Source organism: Polypterus senegalus, chromosome 13 (genome assembly GCF_016835505.1).
Source record: "Polypterus senegalus isolate Bchr_013 chromosome 13, ASM1683550v1, whole genome shotgun sequence".
NCBI classification, from domain to species: domain Eukaryota; kingdom Metazoa; phylum Chordata; class Cladistia; order Polypteriformes; family Polypteridae; genus Polypterus; species Polypterus senegalus.
The window spans coordinates 4069678-4091515 of NC_053166.1; the positions used below are offsets into that span (position 1 = coordinate 4069678).

A 21838-nucleotide genomic window follows, 5' to 3' on the forward strand; every position below is an offset into this window, starting at 1 on the left:
TTTTTAATGTACATAAGCGATCTGATAAGAACGCAGTCGACGAGCAGGCGATACTCGGACCCGATTGCAAAGGTTTGTGTCAGCTTAACAAGAACGTTTAACAGATCCAGCAGGAGTGGCGTCACTTAGCAAACTCAAAGGGTTTAAGACGTTCTGATGGCCTTCAATGTCTCAACAATGTCCCAAGGATTTGGCCAAGCTGAGGACATTGCCAGGACAATTAAATTGATGTTGTCAGTTGAGATTTTTCACAAAAAACCCCATTTTAAGGAAACACTACGCCTTTGTTTGACATTTGATTGATAATTTGTTTGTTTAATACGCATTGTAGAATCTGCAGTACAATACAAATCTGATTTTTTTTCTCCTGATCTGCATTCTAGAATATAAAGATGATCAAACCTCGTCTCTTCATGCTAACCTTTCTTTTCACTCTTTATGACGTAAGGAAGGAGTATAGAAACATAAGGCCTCAAATGTAGAAAGTCAACGAGCGCCACACATTCTACACTTTTATTATCTTTATGTTTAAAAGCACAGTGGATTAAAACACGATGGCTGATGAGCAGGAAAGGCGTCCTCATAACATTTTGCAGACACTTCATAAAATTCCTCAGAGAGGGCCTGCCTGTCAGGAAAATAAAATGGTGACCCACCGAGACAGAAGATAATTTAAAACAAACTCTAAAAGCTGAGCTCTGCATAGTCTGAAGCCCTAAACTGATGAAAACATTGAAGAAATACGCAGAATAATCACAGAGAGCGATTACAAACTGCTGCTGTGTATTTTTTGGTTCACTGTATTGAACCCCAAGAGGAAGTCGTCTTTTTGTGTGACCTTTGCAGGTCAGAGTGCAGGGTCAGCCCTCGTATGGCACCTCTGGAGTGCCAGTCAGGTGACGGTCCTCCTTCAAGGGCCCAATGGAGTAGGATGGCCACCATCCTGATAGCAGCGCAGATCCTTAGCCACAGAGCCACCAGTCCGCTCTACGAGGACAGCAGGATTACAAACGTCGACTGGGTCTTTGTTGTCTGCTCTGTCCTCCTTTTATTACTTAATCTCGTCTCTCTCTCTGCACCACTTTTCTGTTATCTCTGCTGTCCATTGTCAAGTGCAGTTTAGATTTGATTTCACGTGAAGCGGTGTTGTAATATTTAGGACAGGCCATCTGTTCAAGGACTTATTAAATGTATGTGCATTCATTTATGAGAATTTGAAAGGGTTGACATGGCAACTCGACCAGCCCACCAGGAAATGTCCTGACGTTCCAGAATGTCACAATGTCCCCAAAAGAACACTTGATGTGAGGCTCAGAGCCAAAAGGATCAGAATTACCAACACACAAAACAAAAATCGTACGTCAAAAATAAAAGAGAGATGAACGGGTCTCAACACTCAGGACTTTAACTAATAATCAGACAATTCTTCATGAAGACGTCACTTAAAGGATAAGTTCAGTGGTTTTCAAGTCCAAGTGATGTCTTCACAAACTTGCTGTTATACATTTGACACGTGACATTGTGTCCTAAAGCGACTCGCCTTCTGTAAACGTTAAAGAATCTCCTGCCGCACTGGCACTTTACATTGTAGGCCATCAGACACGGAGGAGAAGCTTAAAAACTCACCACATACGTCCACTTGTCAAGCCAAGCCAGCTGGCGAGTGTTGATCTGCGCCTTCTGTGTTTCCTCCGCATGTTCAGGACAACAAAATGGAGTCTGGAAATAATCAACTGCAGACCTCGTTACTGTAACACATGTGACTCTGAGGCCATTTGGACTTCTACTTCCTTAACAAAGTGTGTTTAATAAATCTGAACTTAGTGTGGAAAGTTGTATAAAGTTCACAAGGAGCAACAAAATCCTGAAATTAACTTTATAAACCTGTACACCTTAATCAGAGTTTATATACTGAATGTTAGCAAAACTAAAGGCGATAAAAAAATTCTGAGCTCAAATCTGAAATCAGCATGAAAAAGTAACTTTAATCCTCACCCAGGGGGGCTGCGGCCCACCAGAAAGGTAAAAGTGGGCGACCAGCTTATCAGAGACAAACAGGAGCCACACGTCACCTCACGTATTCAGGGGTCTCCTCTGCTTCATCCCTGTGGTCTTCACGACACGCTGGCACCTTTAGTGACTCATCTTATGTGTTCTCTTTTATAGAAATCTGAGCACAATGGCTGCAACACTCGGCTTACTGCTGGCTACTTTCATCATCAGCACAGTTACAGGTAAGTCATTCGATATCCAACAATGCAGGCCCCTATCTATCTATCTATCTATCTATCTATCTATCTATCTATCTATCTATCTATCTATCTATCTATCTATCTATCTATCTATCTATCTATCTATCTATCTATCTATCTATCTATCTCATATAGTGCCTTTCTGTCTATTCTCTCTGAACCAGCAGCAAACCAGTCACAGTACCTTATAAATGAATGTGAAGGTCACAAGCCTGGAATTCCAAACCTCATAATCATCAAATAAAACCCAGGAATCCAAACACAGACAATCCAAAGTTTCCGTCTGAACTGTCAGTTCACTAATGCCAGCTGCACGATTAGGGCCCTGCACCCTTAGGCTTCACGTGCAGGAGACAGGGCAGAAAACAAATAAAAATAGTGCATAATCTCCACAGAAAACCTAATAACAAAAGTAATAACACAATAAAAGTACAAATCAGACAAAACAAAACCAAAAACATCATCAATTACAAAATTACATTTAAAAAAGAAACAAAAATCAAAATAAGATCGAACTTGACGACACTAAATGAGGGTCAGAGTTTCCCACTTATAGGCAGCTGGTGAAATGTGCTACTGGAGCAGGAGCAGCTCTGGGCCCTTCTCCGTCACTATCTCAGAGGCTTAGGATGACATTCCATGGAGACTTGGTCAACTGTGTCCATGCCGTGGCATTTCTTGTCCTCTCACGTAGATGGAAACTGAAATCAGCTCCGCCACACATAAGGACAGTGCAGAAGTGGACTAGTAAGACTGTGGAAAGCCTCTCTGGGAGGACACTCAGATTGGAGAAGATGACCATACGGACACAGGTCCTTCGTACAAACTTTTTTTTTTTTTAAGTTTTATTAATTTTACTGCAATCCATACAAATCAATCAAGTTTATACAAAAAGAAATATTAAGTTAAGGATAAATCGACCCCCACCCCTGACAGAGAGAGCGAGGCAAACGGCGTAAAACTTAAGGCTTGTAAACAAACATAAATTAATACGTTTGATAAGCCAATAGAGATGAATGCAGAAGACAAAGAAATAATTGCTTCTCTGTGCTTAAAGAACTTATTTTAAAATATTACTGATTAGATCCTGCCGTTGTGGACGAAGTCGAGACAACAGCAGGCAGACCCCTAATCAAACAAGCAGAATTCATTATTTCTTTATACTTGGTGAGTGGAGGGTCTTTGCCTTACAGAGACTAAGTGCAAAAAGCCCCCTCATAGGGGGGTAAGTTGCATTTTATAACAGAGATCTTCAAAGCAAAAGAAAAAATAAGCTCAGTTTCATCCAAAGGTCACAGAACATTCTTACACAATTTGTTGATTACAACAGAAAGCAGAAATTCTAGTCTTTTCTTATATCTTTAATTAAGCTTATCAGAACACCTGTCATACGTTTGGCATCTTAATTGGACGATAACCTAGACACTGCTGAGGAAAGCCAGGAAGAGCCAAAAACCACACCCCACACTGGCAGCCCCACTCCATGCAAGCACGCTTATTTATCTGTTATAATAATACCAAGGCATACAGAGAACATGCAGATGTTCATACAGAACCTAGCAATAGATTTTAACTTCCATTCCACAAAATGTTCTGAAAAACGTCTGTACTGATCCTCTAACTGAGTATTTGATTTTTTACAATTTCAAATAATATAACACATCGGTTTCCCACTGACTTATAAGAGGAGAGTTTGGGTTCTTCCAGTTTATCAGAATCAGTTTGCGTGCCAACAGTGTAGTGAATGCAATCACAATTTGTTTGTCTTTCTCCACTTTAAGCCCCTCTGGAAGACCCCCAAACACAGCTGTTAATGGGTTAGGAGGGATTGTGAGTCCAAGGCTGTCTGAGAGGTAATTAAAAATTTTGGTCCAGAATGATGTTAATTTGGTGTACGCGGCCCAGAACATGTGACCTAGTGAGGATGGGACTTGATTGCAACGTTCGCAGGTTGGCTCTCGCCCTGGAAACATTTTGGAGAGTTTTAGGTGAGACAGATTTGCTCGATATTTAATTTGGAGTTGAATGATTGTATGCTTTGCACATATGGAGCTCGAGTGAATTCTCTGCATTGCTACTTTCCACTCCTTTTCTGATATATTAATTGAGACATCTTTTTCCCAGTGTCCTCTTGGATCTTTGACAGGGAAGGATTGTAAAATGATTTTATATATTGTAGAGATGGTGTCCTTAAGATTGAGCAATATTTTTTCCAGCATGGATGAGGGTGCCAGATGAGGAAAATTTGGAAGGTTCTGTTTAACAAAGTTCCTGATTTGAAGATAGTGAAAGAAATGTGTAGCTGGAATGTTAAATTTGGAATGTAATTGCTCATAGGATGCAAACACGTTGTCTATATAAAGATCTCTAAGCAAGTTAATTCCTAATTTTTTCCAGATATTAAAAACTGCATATGTTTGTGAAGGTTGAAAGAGGTGGTTCTCTTGCAGGGGTGCCACAGAAAAAGCTTCTCCATCTTAAAATGCTTTCTACATTGGTTCCATATTCTAAGTGAGTGGAGCACAATTGGGTTATTAGTGTATTGCTGATAACATGTGTTTATTGGAGCGCAGAGCAGGGAATACAAAGAAGTACTGCAGGATTTTACTTCTATTGCGGTCCAAGCCTGTGTATGTTCTTCTATTTGTGTCCAGGTTCTTATCGCGTGTATATTTGCTGCCCAGTAATAAAACTGGAAGTTATGTAGAGCCATGCCGCCTTCTGCCTTTTGTCTTTGTAGGGTTGCTCTTTGGATATTTTGAGTTCCAAATAAATGAGGTTATTGTTGAATCTAATATTGGAATCTTTTGAAATAAAAAAAGGAGCTTAGGAAGAATATTCATCTTAACAGTGTTAATTCTTCTAGCTAGAGTGAGATGAAGGGCTGACCATCTATGCAAGTCTTGTTTAATTTTTTCCATGCAAACGACGAAATTTTGTTGATAAAGAGCTTTATGTTTACTTGTGATGTTTACCCCTCGGTATTTAAACTGATCTGCGATGATAAAAGGTAGGGTATCTAATCTAATATTATATGCTTGAGAATTCACTGGAAAGAGTACACTTTTATTCAGATTAATTCTGAGACCGGAGATCTTTGGAAATTCTGTGAGTGCTGCTAAGACTGCAGGCTCAGTGTCTTGTGGTCTGATATCTACAGTATCATATCATCTGCATATTAAGAGATGTTCTGTTCCAGTCCTTCTCTGCTAATCCCCTTTATCTGATCAGTATTTCAACAGTGTATTGCCAGTGGTTCAATGGCAATTGCAAACAGCAGTGGTGACAAGGGGCATCCTTGTCTAGTACCACGTTCTAGTTTAAAGTAGTCTGAGCAAATGTTGATGATACAAACTGAAGCTTCTGGATTGGTATACAGTAATATGATCCATGCACAAATGGTCTATCCATCCAGATCCATGCCCAGAGTAATCTGACAAACAGTACATCACTCCTGTGCCATCAACAGACCTTTCGAGAGACCAGCAGTGGTCCACTGTCGATGAAATGGGAACTGAAGATGACTCTGGTCATTCAATCATGTGAGCTGTGCCAGCTGACGCCATGCTGAACGTGCATGGTATGGGGTGGCAGCCATCAGTTAGCATACAGAGTGGTCTCAAGTCAAAAGGTCTTGAACATGTATAGAATTCTAATGACATCCAATGGCCTTCATTAAGCGGTGGTCTCTGATTTTCAGATGTGTCCTACAGTCTTGAGTTATGTCAGCCTGGATGGACGAGCTACTCCGGCAAATGTTACCAGTACTTCCCAATTGCGAAGACCTGGATTGACGCTGAGGTAATGTCTCGTCCTGAGGGCTGTAAGTGATACTGGAAATGGTGTGACAGAATGGCATTGCTGCCTTAATATGTGCTTTGTGAACAAGTCCAGCACTTTTCTGTGCTCCGTGTTGATCTCCTTCATGGCACGCGTGTGTTTTCCCCCTCAGCCAGTTGGCACCTTTGATTTTTTCGTTATTCTGCTGTACCTTCACCCCTCAGTCACTTTCTTTGCACTGCATTATGGATCGTCCTTCTTTTGCTTTCTCATTCTCTCTCTTGCTCTTTTTAGATTTCTGTCCCTCCTCACTCACACATTCACATTTACACACAAACAAGACAAACAAAGGGAGCAGAAGAAGATGGCGACCTGTAAAGCCCGTAGCTGCAGGCTGCACTTCGTCTGCTCCACAAACCGTATCTGTTCCTGAGAACTCGTTCATAAGGCGACTGTTCATAGCGTGAACACAACACCAGTGGATCTCCGGCTCAGTCCTGGGCGCCCCGGTGTGTGCAGCTTTCTGTTTCCTTCACTTTCTCTCTTACTGATCTCATTTACTGAGTGGCTGACAACATCTGAGAGACGATTGGTTTCATTTCTTTTGTTTTGTTTTCCTCATTATAGGGACAGGCAGGTGAAGTGACCTGCTCAGGTCACACAGGGTCAGTAGTGGGATTTGAACCCAAAGCCTCAGACTCCAAAGCCTTAACCGCTTTGTCGCAGCGCCTGCCTCCCCCCTAATTCTGCAGCCAAGACAGCACAGCGGTGGGATTTGACACTTCAGAGACATTTGGTGCTTTTGCGTTGGTGTGAAGTGCTTAGCTTTCCTTCACTGCTGTCCTCTCCTACTGATTTGCTCCCTTAGTTTGATCCCAATAATGACAGTTAAAAACGAGCAGAGCAGACCCCCGGGCAGACGATCCTGAATGCTGAAAGGCTGCACCTGCTTTAGCGCCAGACCCCCCCGACAGGCTCAGTGGGAAATAAATTCGATATCAAGATGAGAACGATGATGAAAATTATAAAAACATCTTTTAAAAAGCACTGAATTATCAGCGTGTCACATACAGAAATGATGGGCACATTCCAATCAAAATGTACCAACCGTAGTTCTGTCATTTCAACATGGACCCCAAAACACAGAAACTGGGATGTGACAGCTGACTTAGTTAGGACTGGAATTCAATTAAGAAGAGAAGTTTGAACAGAAATCTGCATCTCCAGAGGGTCTCCAGGGTCGAGTTTGAGAACAAGTGGGCTAAACAGAAAAAAAAAGGATAAGATGTGGACCCCAATCCCAACAAATGACCCCAAATTCACATTCAAATAATATTAAAGTCTGAATATATTGTAAAATAAAGAGACAACAAGCATAAAGTTTTGGGGTTTCTGGCCCCGTATACTGTAGAAAATCAAAAGTTATGACAAAATATTATTGCCACGGTTAACACGTGAAATCCGTATCTCATTGACCTCCCAAAGATGGCGGTGGCAGAACATTTATGAAGGAGGGGCCGGAAGTAGAGGTGTATGCTGGGTAGGAGCCGAGGTGGACGGTGGGATCGATGACGTCATAAGGAGTAGTTAGAGGAAGGGCGGAAGTAACGTAGTGTGGGAAACACAGAGAGAAAGGTTAGTACCCGCCACTCCCTCCTGGCGTATGACTTTATGCTCGCATTTGGGTCGGTCTGTGGCCCCCTACTCATACGTGCGTGACAATATACACAGTAACTGACTCACTCGCTCACATATTTACCATTTAGTTAAAAAGCTGATAACTGGCAGGATTGCACATCGAGGGCAGTAGGTGCCCACAAAGACAGGGAATTTGAATGAATCTACAGTATATTAAGGACAAAAACACCACCCTAAAATAAAAAAAAAAAATACCCTAAAATCTCCAAAAATACTTTGACTGTTTTGATTGAAATTTGGTGATGTAAAAGAAAATGAGAAGGGCTGCCATTCATGTGAATTACCCGTGGGATTAATAAAGTATCTATCTATCTATTATATAGCGCCTTTCACATCTATCTATCTATCTATCTACTATATAGCGCCTTTCATATCTATCTATCTATCTATCTATTATATAGTGCCTTTCATATCTATCTATCTATCTATTACATCATGCCTTTCACATCCATCTACCTATCAATCTATTATATAGTGCCCTTCATATATCTATCTATCTATCTATCTATCTATCTGGAATGAAGAGGAAAGATGAGAGGTCAGTGAAGCTCAAAGAATACTTGCAGGTTAAAATGTTAGATCAATGTAGATGAGGACAAGACCTTCAGTCCATCAGAACTCGCTAGCCCTGTTCACGTAAATCCACCAAAATAACATCAAGTCAATTTGTGGGGGTCCCTATAGTCCTCGTGCCCACCACACTACTTGGTCACGTATTACCCAAGTCTGTGGCTCTCTGTATGACATCATAAGTTTTGTGTGACATTTACCCTTAATGTGTTTCCAACTGTATCCCCTTGTTCTTGATGAACTCATTTTAAAGTCACTGTCTCACTCCACTGGACTGGCGCTCTTCATCATTTTAAACACTTCAGTCAGTCAGGCCTCCTCTTCGTCTCCTTAAGGCTCTGCTCTTTTAATCTTTCCTCATCACTCACCCCCTGTAGCCCCCCATAATCAGCCAGTCGCTCTTCTCCGGACCTTCTCTTGTGCTGCTTTGTCTCAGCTAATTCTGCCCCCATCTTCACAGCACACCCTGAACTGCCACTTCTTTAAGTTTGATGCCCACCCTCTCATGTGGCACCTTATCAGATGCTTTCTGAGATAAATCACATCATCTGCTCCTCTCTGGTCGTATCCTTTTCTTGCTTCCTCAGAATTTCAGCGTGTTGGTAAAACACAAGCTCCTCGTCTGTGCCCATGCTGACTGTTGCATCACAGGTGTGTTATCGTCTATTTACCCTTTTCTTTGTCAAGTTCTTTATTGGATGGGTCTACTCCTGCACCCTAAATAATAACACACACGCATACACAGATACACACACACTCAGACCCTAACCACAACAGTGCCCTATGAATGACACCCACACAGTTGGCTAACGTTTAGCACTTAAAATACCACACAAATGCTTTCGGTGTAACACAACTTGTCACTCTCTCTGCACATCAAGAGACTTATTTACTATCTGCACGGACAACATGCGATGTTTTAAATAGACCTCAGACTTACCTAAATATTACTTTTGGTCTCCAAGAAAATATTAAAACATACAAAGACTCAGTATCCTTGACTAGAGGCCATTTATCAGCCAAGAACACCTTCTTCTCGCATTTCCCCTAACTTTCAAGCGGCGCCCTCGCTCTCAGCCTTAAAACCCCTCAGTGTAGAGCTAAATGGCAAAATCTCCAGCTGCTTCAGGTGCTCTTAGAAATCTACCTTATTACTTCAATCACTCTAGATATTAAGACAAACCATAGAAAGATGAAAACAAGTTACTATTTATTAAAGAACAATAATAAGTAATAGAAAATAAGTTTGATAGTAATGTCTGGATAAAATAGTCTATAAAAAAGCTTAGTGAAAGGAATCAGTGATGTCAAGGATGAAAGTCCCAGGCGGCGCTTGATTTAGCAATCGATGTTCATGAGAATGCTGTGTAAGAAGACGAGACATGAGGCATGGCAAGGTTTGGGGCAGCGACCTGTTTAATTCGGTTTCATGGCTGAAAAAGTAATCGGTTCATAAGAGTCAAGTTTACTCAACAGAGTCCAATACAGAACTGCCTGCCAGAGCAAAGGCAGGAGGCTTTATAGGCGGGGACCGGAACTGATGTGTCCCGCTTCGAGGTGTCAGCTCCTGGTGGGATTTCCCGGGAAAGACCTGTAGAGAACTCAGAAAGAGCGTTAGCGTACCCCGCCCCCCCCGGGCAGATGTATAATCAGTCCTCTCTAAGCCCTTCAGCTGCCTCCCATGCACACCTGTGTGACAGCTGTTAACTGACGATCGGATGAAAGCTGCTTACACGTGTCTTTGTTGTATTCTCTGACGTGGCTCTTCCATCGTCACTGTTTCTCTTCTTCTTCTGCTTCTGACGTTGCTTAAAAATGAGGCATATTTATTATAAAGTTTCATGCCGTGGTTTCACAGCACATGAATGTTCCATGCACCTGATTGGCTGGCTGTCAATATGATGGATGAATTTTGCTCCCCAGGTAATAAAGTTCTTTGAGATTGCCTCAGTTCTTCCTTTCTCAGGCTGTAAACCCCATTGATGTCCCAGATGTCCATCTGTAAAGTAATCAAGAACCTGAGGTATCAGGTCAGGCTTTCTTTCTCAGGCTGTAAACCAAATTAGCACTAACTGTTTTAACAGTGAGGTATACAAAAGAGGATATGTCTTTTTATTATAATGCCTCCTACATCTGAATTCATCTTGTTGGGTTTGAGCAAAATATAATACAAAATAAAATGTAGATTTTATACACCATAACAACAGGGTACCCGCAGTACTCCTTGTTCTGCCAGTTTCTTCTTCAGCCAGGTTTATGCTCAACGTGTTCATGTTGAGCCACATGGTGAAAATGACATCACACACTAATGCGAGCCCCCCCGCAGCGATTTAACTACATAGTGATGCCCGATGTGCCATGACGCTCTGGTCACAAAGCAGAAGCACATTAGGGTTAGGGTCCCCTATCGCTATCCCTATCGTAACCCTATCGTAACCCTATCGCCATTGATGCCAACCCTCTAAACCTTTGTACCGCTACAAGATTACAATTCAAAGCCTGACATTTCAATCCGATTGAAGTCTTCATTTCTACAGGATCCCTGAAATTTCCTTTGTTCCTTCTAATTGCCTTTTTGAATTCTAAAGAACACACTTTACTGTAAAATGGTGTCTTGCCAGGACCGCCAACAGAGACCAAGGTCAGGACAGGCAGGAATGAATTGTGGCACCGACGCTTTTACTGACGGGCGACTGTATGTGGCGTATTCAAGAGTGAGGAGCTCCAGGTGATTAATAATATTAACACCCGCTAAAAAAATAACAGCAAATATCAAAGAGTGAGAAGCACTCGGCTAGTGACACACACCAGTGACACACACTAGTGACACACACACCAGTGACACACACGCTACTGACACACACTAGTGACACACACACTAGTGACACACACACACTAGTGACACACTAGTGACAGTGACACTGACACACACCAGTCACACACACTACTGACACACACTAGTGACACACACACTAGTGACACACACACTACTGACACACACTAGTGACACACACACAGTGACACACACACCAGTGACACACACTAGTGACACACACACTACTGACACACACTACTGACACACACTAGTGACACACACACCACACACACTAGTGACACACACACACAGTGACACACACACTAGTGACACACACACACACACACACTAGTGACACACACACCAGTGACACACACCAGTGACACACACACCAGTGACACACACTAGTGACACACACACCAGTGACACACACACACAGTGACACACACACACTAGTGACACACACGCAGTGACACACACACCAGTGACACACACCAGTGACACACACTAGTGACACACACACTAGTGACACACACACTACTGACACACACACTAGTGACACACACACCAGTGACACACACACTAGTGACACACACACTACTGACACACACACTACTGACACACACCTACTGACACACACACTAGACACACACACTAGTGACACACACACCAGTGACACACACACTACACACACACTACTGACACACACTACTGACACACACTAGTGACACACACACTAGTGACACACACTAGTGACACACACACCAGTGACACACACACTAGTGACACACACGCTACTGACACACACAGTACTGACACACACTAGTGACACACACTAGTGACACACACACCAGTGACACACACCAGTGACACACACACTACTGACACACACACTACTGACACACAGTGACAGTGACACAGTGACACACACCAGTGACACACACTAGTGACACACACACTAGTGACACACACACTAGTGACACACACTAGTGACACACACTAGTGACACACACACTAGTGACACACACACTAGTGACACACACACCAGTGACACACACTAGTGACACACACACTAGTGACACACACCAGTGACACACACTAGTGACACACACACCAGTGACACACACTAGAGACACACACACTACTGACACACACTAGTGACACACACGCTACTGACACACACACCAGTGACACACACCAGTGACACACACACCAGTGACACACACTAGTGACACACACACCAGTGACACACACCAGTGACACACACGCTACTGACACACACTAGTGACACACACCAGTGACACACACTAGTGACACACACACCAGTGACACACGCTACTGACACACACACCAGTGACACACACACTAGGGCTATTCAATTACAATTGCAATTGTGCCAGATTTTCACACCAAGAAATTTAACTGAGCCAGACATTTTCAGCAGGCGGTAAGCCAGCAGGTAATGACAAATTTTACATTTTTACAGAAATTAATGTATTTAAAACCTAGTAATGTTTATTCATTGCTTCCCTTTTAAAAATCTGACACAGGCACATCAAAAATGTATTAAGAAAACAACAAAAAGCTACAACTGAACAGAATCTAAAGTAGTAGCAATAATTTTTTCCCCACTTTTGAAATAAAAAAAACATTTTTCTCACATCTCAAAGTGCATAAAATAAAAATAAAAAATGCACAGTATTAGCAATTACATTTGTTTCCCTTTTTACATATGAGACCCCCCCCCACAATTTAAAGGGGTGGTCATGACAGGCAAGGGATTTTTAATTTTTTTTTCATGGAACTTAACTCTTTTATTCACACGTTTCTAATCGCTGATGTGTTACATTTGAGTTCCAACGCCTTTCCTGTTGATTTTTTTTTCTGCACGTATGGAGTGAAAGTGGATTAGTACATTTATTTTAAAATGTCTTTGTACAGAGCTGTTGGATGTCAAGTAATTAACCATTCATTATAATTATTACTATTATTATTTTTACTAAATCATTTTCAGAATTGATTAGTAACAGAACATATTGTGCGCACACCACAACGACTGAAGTAATAATTGATGAAGTGAAATTTTCCGATACCATTTTAACAACGTTTACTGTCTGCTGTCGACCACTGAGCACCCTGGTAAAATGATAATAATACGCTTTCAACCTTAAAACGCAGACTTCATCACATCGCTGTGTATGACGAAGCAGCGGGCAGGCGACTGCTCGGACATGTTTACTGACGGACAGGCCGGTATTCTGCATGGAGTATGCGTTAAATCAAAAGACAAACAGCTTGCAAAGATGCACAAACACAAGGAGATCGGTGACAATCACACCTTAGTGTGCCTGCACGAGGTCAGAAGGGACAACTGAATTCCACAGGGCAAAGATATCTTCGTAACAGAGGACGTACATGATGGGCAGAGGAACTTCAAATGTTTGACATGCTTACCTTTTGTTCTGATGACCGGCTGCGTCATATCCAGCCTCTCGTTGAAATCCAGCCGTCCCCTCAGCAGCGCCGTGTACTTCGAAATATTTTCCCGCACGCATCTCCAACTCTGATGTCATTTTCACTGCGACTCCCTCACACCCAGCGCGGGATATAAAACAACCTTCATGCAGCTCAGGGATATGCTAGGGGAGCCCGTACCGACACATACGTTAACGGCTCATCAATATACAGTACAGTATATATAAATATAAAAAAAAAAGCCTTTTGCATCTGTTACAATATACTACTTGAAAGTTTCAATGACAATTCGCCACTGGCAAACTAAGTAGAAATGAAATCAGTCATACCTATTTTTGGTCATATTTGTGATCATTTTAGTTAATGTCTGGAGCCCTGGCAGGACCATGGACTGGGCCACTCAGAGGTTGCTCCTGCGCCACATGTAGTCCATGGGCCGCCATTTGAATAGGCCTGCACTAGTGACACACACAGGCCTTCAGACACGTCTGCACATCCGACGGCACAACAACCAACGCCACTAGCAGATCCATAACTGTATAAAGCTGACAGACTGATCACCACCCAGGCCCCCACCTCCCATTGCCACATGAGATGTGTGCCCACCATGTGCCTGGCCTTTCCCAGCAACTTCTCTGATGTGGACATCCACAGGACCGCCATTATTGATTTCCAACAGACATAAAACTTATTGTGCAGACCTCGTGTCTGAAGTTGGGTGGCACCTCACTTTAAGGTGACAAAGGACAGGCAGTGACACAGCCGGACTGTCCAGTGGTCAGTTTAAGACCAGCAGTGGCCCTTTAAGAGTTTGCTGTCTGAAAGCCTTCAATAAAATGCACTCCAAGTATCATGCAGGAGAGCTGCTGCCTCAGGGGTCTTACGCAATCTCCAAAAATAAAATGGCTGCCAGGTGCCACGACAGCCCCCAGTTTTTGTTGTGTTCTTCCTGATGTGTGTGCCATGCTGGCCTAACGTGGACCCTCTCTGTCACCCCCTCCTGTAGCTTCACTGTGTCAGCCTTGGAGGAAACCTGGCGTCTGTCCACAGCAGCGGTGCCAACCAGTTCATCGCCAGTCTGATTAAGAGAAGTGACTCCCATAAACCCACCTCCTGGCTCGGAGGCTCCAACTGTGTGCGGGTAAGTTGCCCTCCCGTCTGTTCATTTTTGTGGTCCTGGGGGGCTGTAAGCTCTAAGATGGCAGAGGAGTGCAATCCTGCTGCCGTGAGGGTCCCGTTGCTTACTGCAGTGCTGGTGTTTTGCAGGCCTCATCGTGGCTCTGGACAGACGGGTCTGAGTGGGGTTTTACAAACTGGGGTCACGATGCACCCAACAACATTGGTGGCAATGAGCGCTGCTTACACACCAACTTTCTAGGTAAGCCATGTGTTCTGTTTAAGGGCTGATGAAGATGACAACTGCAATGGTGGCGGCTGTCATTTCAATTTAACGTGTTGCTCAGACGGGACGCCACACCAGGGGTAACCTGGCACTGGACTGGGGTGCTGTGAAGCACTCTGGGGGCACTCAGGTTTTTTTGTGCTTCACTTGAGCACAGCGTACAATAAGAGCAATGTGTGTGTGTGTGTGTGTGTGTGTGTGGCAGCAACATGTGGGACCGTCCTAAAGACCCCCGTGTAACACACTTTAGAGCACCGAGCACATCAGACAAATCTGTCACTGCATCGACTTGTGACTGGCAGAGCAGGAGGGCATCCACCAGGGGACTTATTAGGACGTGATGAGCGTCACAAATAATAAAACGAGAATAAAAATAGTGTGAGGGATTCATAAGAGCGAAATCATCAGCCTTTGTTTAAATATCAAATACTCAACCAATAAAAAATAAAAAAGAATAAATGAGACACCGAGCTCACCTCATGAGGCCTTTTAAAAGTTCTGTTCTTCAGCGGGCAGCATGGTGACATTTGGTGGCCCTCTGATGGACTGGCTCCACGCTCAGGGGTGGTCACCATGTGTGTGGATGGGCGTCAAGCAGGCCTGATAACGTTTGGATGACTGAATTACATTTTATGGGGGGCACACTGGCATGGCAGACTGCAGCCTGGTCACAGCCTGTGTGTGTTTTCTTCTTGCATCCCAAAGACATTCAACTGGAATTCTATCGGAAAAAAAGCAAAAAGTAGTCAGCCAGAGAGGTGCACGGGAGGTCATGTGTTTGGATTTTCAGAAAGCTTTTCATAAGAGAACCTGCAGATCAACATAAAACACGTGGGAACTCATGCCATGGTGTGCCAATGGGTCCAAAATCAGCTTTGACTGTGGAAACAAAGGGTTATGAGGGTGGATGATATTGAGATAACAGGATGTTACAAGTGATGGTCCTCACTGCTATTGTGCTATGAGTGACCGCACCAAAGACATGAGGGGCACATCAGGAGAGGGACAAACGGGCAAACAGGGCAAAGGTCAAAACCGGAGAGCAAAGGTGGCATAACATGACATGAGAATCAGGGTCTAATCTCATAGTACAAGGCCACACCAGAGGGGACCCTCGCTGAAACACAGCACTGCTTTTCTGGACCACCCTACACGACTCCACTCAGTTCTACTCCAAGGTCCTCCATGTGATCCGATCTTCACGTGAGTCACAAATGTCAGCAAAGTCAAATCGGCTCAACACGCTAACAACACTCGAGTCTGATGAACGCAATGACGTCCAGCATTCAGGGTGGGCACTGGATGAGCTGAATGAAGCCCTGGACTGAGGGTCTGCTCAGTGCCCACTTGGTGGCAGTGACCTCCAGCTGCGCCTGCTCGCCATATTCTGAGGATGTCGTGTGTGCGTCTGTACGTTGCCATTGGGAGCCGACTGCGTGTGTTTGATGTTCTATTGTACTGTCGATGGCCGCATTTCAAGACAAATTTATATACTTACTGTAAAGGGAAGGATTGCCAAAGGGCCTTATCTTGCTATTGTGCCCGAGGCTCTTCTGGGTGAAGAATGAGGTGGCACCGCTAGAGCAGATGCAAACATTCACAAGCTGTTCATCTTTTAATCACCCCAGGGAATGATGGGAAATGAACCACCCAATGAAAATGTCAAAAAAGGAATCAAACTCGGCCATTGATTAATTAGAGCCCAGTCCAATACCCTGAGATGGACTGGCACCTGCCTTGTGTCCTGTGCTAGCTGGGATGGGCTCTGCAGCACTAAATGGGTTAGAAAATGACGGGCCGACACCAGTTCAGTTGGCACCAAGCGAGCCATCATTCAACAAAAGCCTTCATAGGTCACACGTAGCTCACTGAAAAACTGGGCGAGCTGACCCACCCTACGAGTGACGTCATTAAGTACCCACAACACTTGGCAACACTTCAATCATTTCGGCCAGCCCAGATTAAGACCCCACAGACCCCACTTAGCTCCTTAGCAGACAGCTGATTAGACTTTTACTAACGCAGTGTGTTTCGTGGTGTTTTTATTGACGAGTGGAGAGGACCTCATCGGCAAAGATCTTTGTTTTGGGTCCACTACCTCTCGCCAGACGATCCAACGAGTACTACAGTCGTCTGCTAGGGTTGAACAACTGGCTACAGGGTTTCTGCAAGAAGAAGGATGTCGGCTTCATCAACAATTGGAATCTCTTTTTGGAAAGGCCGCGTCTCTTCAAGCGTGATGGCCTGCATCCGAACAGTTTCGGCGCCCGGGTCCTCTCCGAAAACATATCGAAGGTAATTCGTTTTTCTTGACTATCTATCTCTGCTCTTAACCCCTTCCGAAATAATACTGCTGTGCCAGGACATGATGAATGTTTAATAGAGTCTTCCGTTAAAGTTCACACCATTAATACTGTAATAAGCAATCTCAATGCACGTAGAAAACCTAGGAAATACGGCATAAACTCCAATAATCTAATTAAAATCACTATTTTAGAGGAACAATGTATTAAAACTATAAAACAGATCACAGATTAAACAAAAATATACACAGAGCGCTAATAATAATAATTTAGTTCCTATTCCAAATAACAATAACGCACATAGTACTCATCTCTGCACCTCCGAAACATTAAATATGGCACTATTAAATGTCAGAGCTTTAACTAACAAAACGTTTTTTATCAACGATCTTATTAGTGATAAAAAAAATAGATCTTATTGCACTAAATGAAACATGGCTGAATTCAGATGCGCGTCAGTTTTAATCGAATCTGCCTCCGGATTACAGTTTTACTCATTCAAACCGCCAGGGAAAAGGGGCGGATTGGCTAACATTTACTCGAGCCGATTAAAATGTAAAGATGTCAGTTTTGGTAAGTTCAAGTCCTTTGAGTATCTCGCCGTTGTTATTCATGGAGATTCTCAAGTTCTAATACTATCCGTGTATAGACCTCCTAAATATAACGCGTCGTTTTTTGAGGAATTCTCTGACTTAATGTCAATTTTAATTACTAATTATGACACACTCCTAATAGTTGGCGACTTTAATTTTCATATAGATAATCAGTGTGATCTAAAAGTAAAAGAATTTATGAACCTCCTGGATTCTTTTGATTTGAGACAACTCATAAATCAGCCTACACATAAAGCAGGTCATACATTAGACTTAGTGATTACTAAAGGACTGAAAGTTGATATAAAACAGATCATTGATATTGGTCTATCAGACCATTTTCTTCTACTTTTAATATAGAAATAATGATAAAAACACTCATGAGAAGCATATTGTTAAAAACGCTTCTTTGATTCGCAGCAGCTTTAAAACTTACAAACATTTTAAGCAATCAGTCCGTTTATAGTGCCAGCTATAATAGCGAGGACAATGTAAATAGTAAGGTGGAAAGATTTAATTCTAAAGTGAGAGCTGCTGTTGACATAGTTGCACCTGAAAAGACAGTGAAAAAATCTTCTAGCATTGGTATACCATGGAAGACCCAAAGAGTGTCTGATTTAAAGAGAACATGCCGTAGAGCTGAGCGTCAATGGAGGAAGAGTAAACTTACTATCCACCACGAAATATTAAAAGTCAAAATAACAGAATACAATAACACTGTCCGTCTTGAGAGACGCTGCTATTTCTCTAATATTATAAATAACAATGCTAGTAATCCTAGAGTCTTATTTTCAACAATTGATCGCCTACTAAACCCAGGTAGCTCAAAGGAATGCCTCCTAAGTGCTTCCAGTGAAACCTGTGAGGCTGTCGCTGTATTTTCAATCAAAAATTAATGATATTAGAAATAACATAGTATATCTCCCCAACACTAAGGATCCCCTAAACCCCAACATCCTGTTATAAACAAATTAAACTCTTTCACTAGGATAGATTTACCTGATTTACAAAAATAATATCTCAATTAAAACCCTCCACCTCGTCCTTGACCCGATACCAACAAGGTTTTTCAAAGAAGTATCAGGCGTGCTAATTGATAATGTTCTTGACATAGTAAATTCGTCACTAGATACTGGGGTCTTCCCAGACTGTCTTAAGACTGCTGTAGTTAAACCCCTACTTAAGAAACATAATCTTGACCCTCGCTCTTGAAAATTTTAGACCCATCTCTAACCTGCCCTTCTTAAGTAAAGTTCTAGAGAAGGCAGTCATTATGCAGTTAAATGACCACCTAAATAAACATGCTATTCTTGATAAATTTCAGTCAGGTTTTAGAACAAATCACAGCACAGAAACTGCACTCGTTAAAGTAGTAAATGACTTGCGGGTAAATGCAGACAGAGGCCATTTATCTGTTCTCATCCTCTTAGATCTGAGTGCTGCATTTGACACCATTGATCACAACATTCTTAGAAATCGCCTTAGTCAATGGGTGGGCCTCTCTGGCAGTGTCTTAAATTGGTTTGAATCCTACCTGACAGGGAGAAAATATTTTGTTAGTTGTGGGAATTACAACTCGAAGACACATGATATCCAATATGGTGTTCCACAAGGCTCTATCCTGGGTCCGCTGTTATTCTCAATCTACATGCTTCCGTTAGGTCAGATTATCTCAGGGCACAACGTGAGCTACCACAGCTATGCTGATGACACACAGCTGTACTTATCAATAGCACCTGATGACCCGATTCTATTGATTCACTAACACAATGTCTGACTAGTATCTCAGAATGGATGAATAGTAATTTTCTCAAGTTAAATAAAGAGAAACTGAAATTTTAGTGATCAGCAATAATGGATACAATGAGGCTATTAGAAATAAACTGGATACATTAGGATTAAAAGTCAAGACGGAGGTAAAAAGCTTAGGGGTGATTGTTGACTGTAATCTGAATTTTAAATCACATATTAATCAGATCATTAGGACAGCATTTTTCACTTAAGAAACATAAGTAAAGTTAGACCTCTTATATCACTGAAAGATGCTGAGAAATTAGTTCACGCGTTTGTTTTCAGTCGACTAGATTACTGTAACGCACTCCTCTCAGGACTACCCAAAAAAGATATAAATCGTTTGCAACTAGTGCAGAATGCAGCTGCTAGAATCCTAACTAGGAAAAGAAAATCAGAACACATTACTCCAGTTTTGATGTCACTACACTGGTTACCTGTGTCATTCAGAATTGACTTTAAAATTCTGCTTATGGTTTATAAAGCCTTAAATAATCTCGCCCCATCTTATATATCGGAATGTCTGACACCTTATATTCCAAATCGTAACCTCAGATCCTCAAATGAGTGTCTCCTTAGAATTCCAAGAACAAAACTTAAAAGAAGTGGTGAGGCGGCCTTCTGCTGTTATGCACCTAAAATCTGGAATAGCCTGCCAATAGGAATTCCCAGGCTGATACAGTAGAGCACTTTAAAACACTGCTGAAAACACATTACTTTAACATGGCCTTTTTATAACTTCAATTTAATTAATTTAACTTAATCCTGATACTCTGTATGTTCAATTCATCATAACAACTATTCATGGTGGCTCTAAAATCGGTACTGACCCCTACTCTCTTTTCTGTTTCTTTTTCCGGTTTCTTTGTGGTGGTGGCCTGCGCCACCTCCACCTACTCAAAGCTTCATGATGCTCCAACAATGATGGACGGATTAAAAGGAAGAAGTCTACGTGACCATCATCATCATCAAGCCCTTCCGTGAGAACCCTAAATCCAAAGAGGACTGTTTCATTTATGTTAGGTAGAATGCCCAGAGGGACTGGGCGGTCTCATGGTCTGGAATCCCTACAGATTTTATTTTTCTCCAGCCGTCTGGAGTTTTTTTGTTTTTCTGTCCCCCCTGGCCATTGAACCTTACTCTTATTCGATGTTAATGTTGATTTTTTTTTTATAATTATGTCTTTCATTTTTCTATTCTTTAATATGTAAAGCACTTTGAGCTACTGTTTGTATGAAAATGTGCTATAGAAATAAATGTTGTTGTTGTTGTTGAGTGGAGATCAAGCGGCTTAGTCACCAGAGAGCCTACTTTGGTTCATGGGGCTCTGAGGTGGTCCCCAGTGGTGTTTTGGTCACACTGACACCCACACTGCTGAAGAGGCCCCTTGCCATCACACCCAGACCCTCCTCTGAATTTGAGCATCTCTTGGTTTAAACCCCCTGATGACGTTGGTGACGGCGTAACACCAGGCGGCTGGGCCTTGAGAATTTCCTTCCGATGTCCTCCACCACACCACCTGCACGACAACTCCTGGTCCAACTTTGTGGTACTCGGCGGGTGGGATGGCGACATTGTCCAGTCCCTCATATCTCAAAGCGAGTTTGTGAGTTGCTGCTCCTCCAGTGTTGTCCTCACCTCTCCTCTTGTGTTTCTTCTCAGTTCCAGGCGACTGGAATGACGTCAACTGTGCAACTCAGTTTCCATTTGTCTGCATGAGAAATGAATGGCCAATGCTGAGGATGAAAAAGGAGTGAAGCCACGAGAGACACTAAAGATGTCCGATCTTCACTACACTTCGACTGTTTCTAAATAAAAACACATCTAGCATTCATCCTGCTGTCTTGTTCTCTGTATTGTTTTCTTGCTTCTCATTTAGGATGGACAAGCTGCAGTACTAAGACATGTCACTTACTCTCCTTCGCCTGCTCTGTGACTAACAGGCCACCTCATATGACATAAGTAAACTCAGCAGTGCCACAATCTGATGGCCTTAACCAATGGGTGGTCATCTGGAGGTGGGCTTCAGATCTTGGCTGGCTGACCGCAGTAGTGATGGGCAGTACCACACAACACTGTAAGAAATGAATGGAATGGCAGTGAAGGTGTGCTGCAGGATGGGAGCCGTGACTTAAAGACCACCAGCCACACAGTGTGAT

General features: G+C 42.7%; 1 protein-coding gene across 1 annotated transcript in view; it reads left to right on the plus strand.

Moving 5' to 3' along the window:
* Positions 1-21502, plus strand: part of LOC120542826 (lectin-like) — a 134610-nt gene extending 113108 nt beyond the window's left edge. Inside the window, exons 2-6 of the mRNA XM_039775508.1 lie at positions 2167-2234; positions 5953-6053; positions 14597-14731; positions 14857-14968; positions 21342-21502. Of these exons, the coding sequence (XP_039631442.1) occupies positions 2167-2234; positions 5953-6053; positions 14597-14731; positions 14857-14968; positions 21342-21436 (511 nt within the window). The 3' untranslated portion in view covers positions 21437-21502. The remainder of the gene's footprint in view (positions 1-2166; positions 2235-5952; positions 6054-14596; positions 14732-14856; positions 14969-21341) is intronic.
* Positions 21503-21838: the final 336 nt, after the last annotated feature.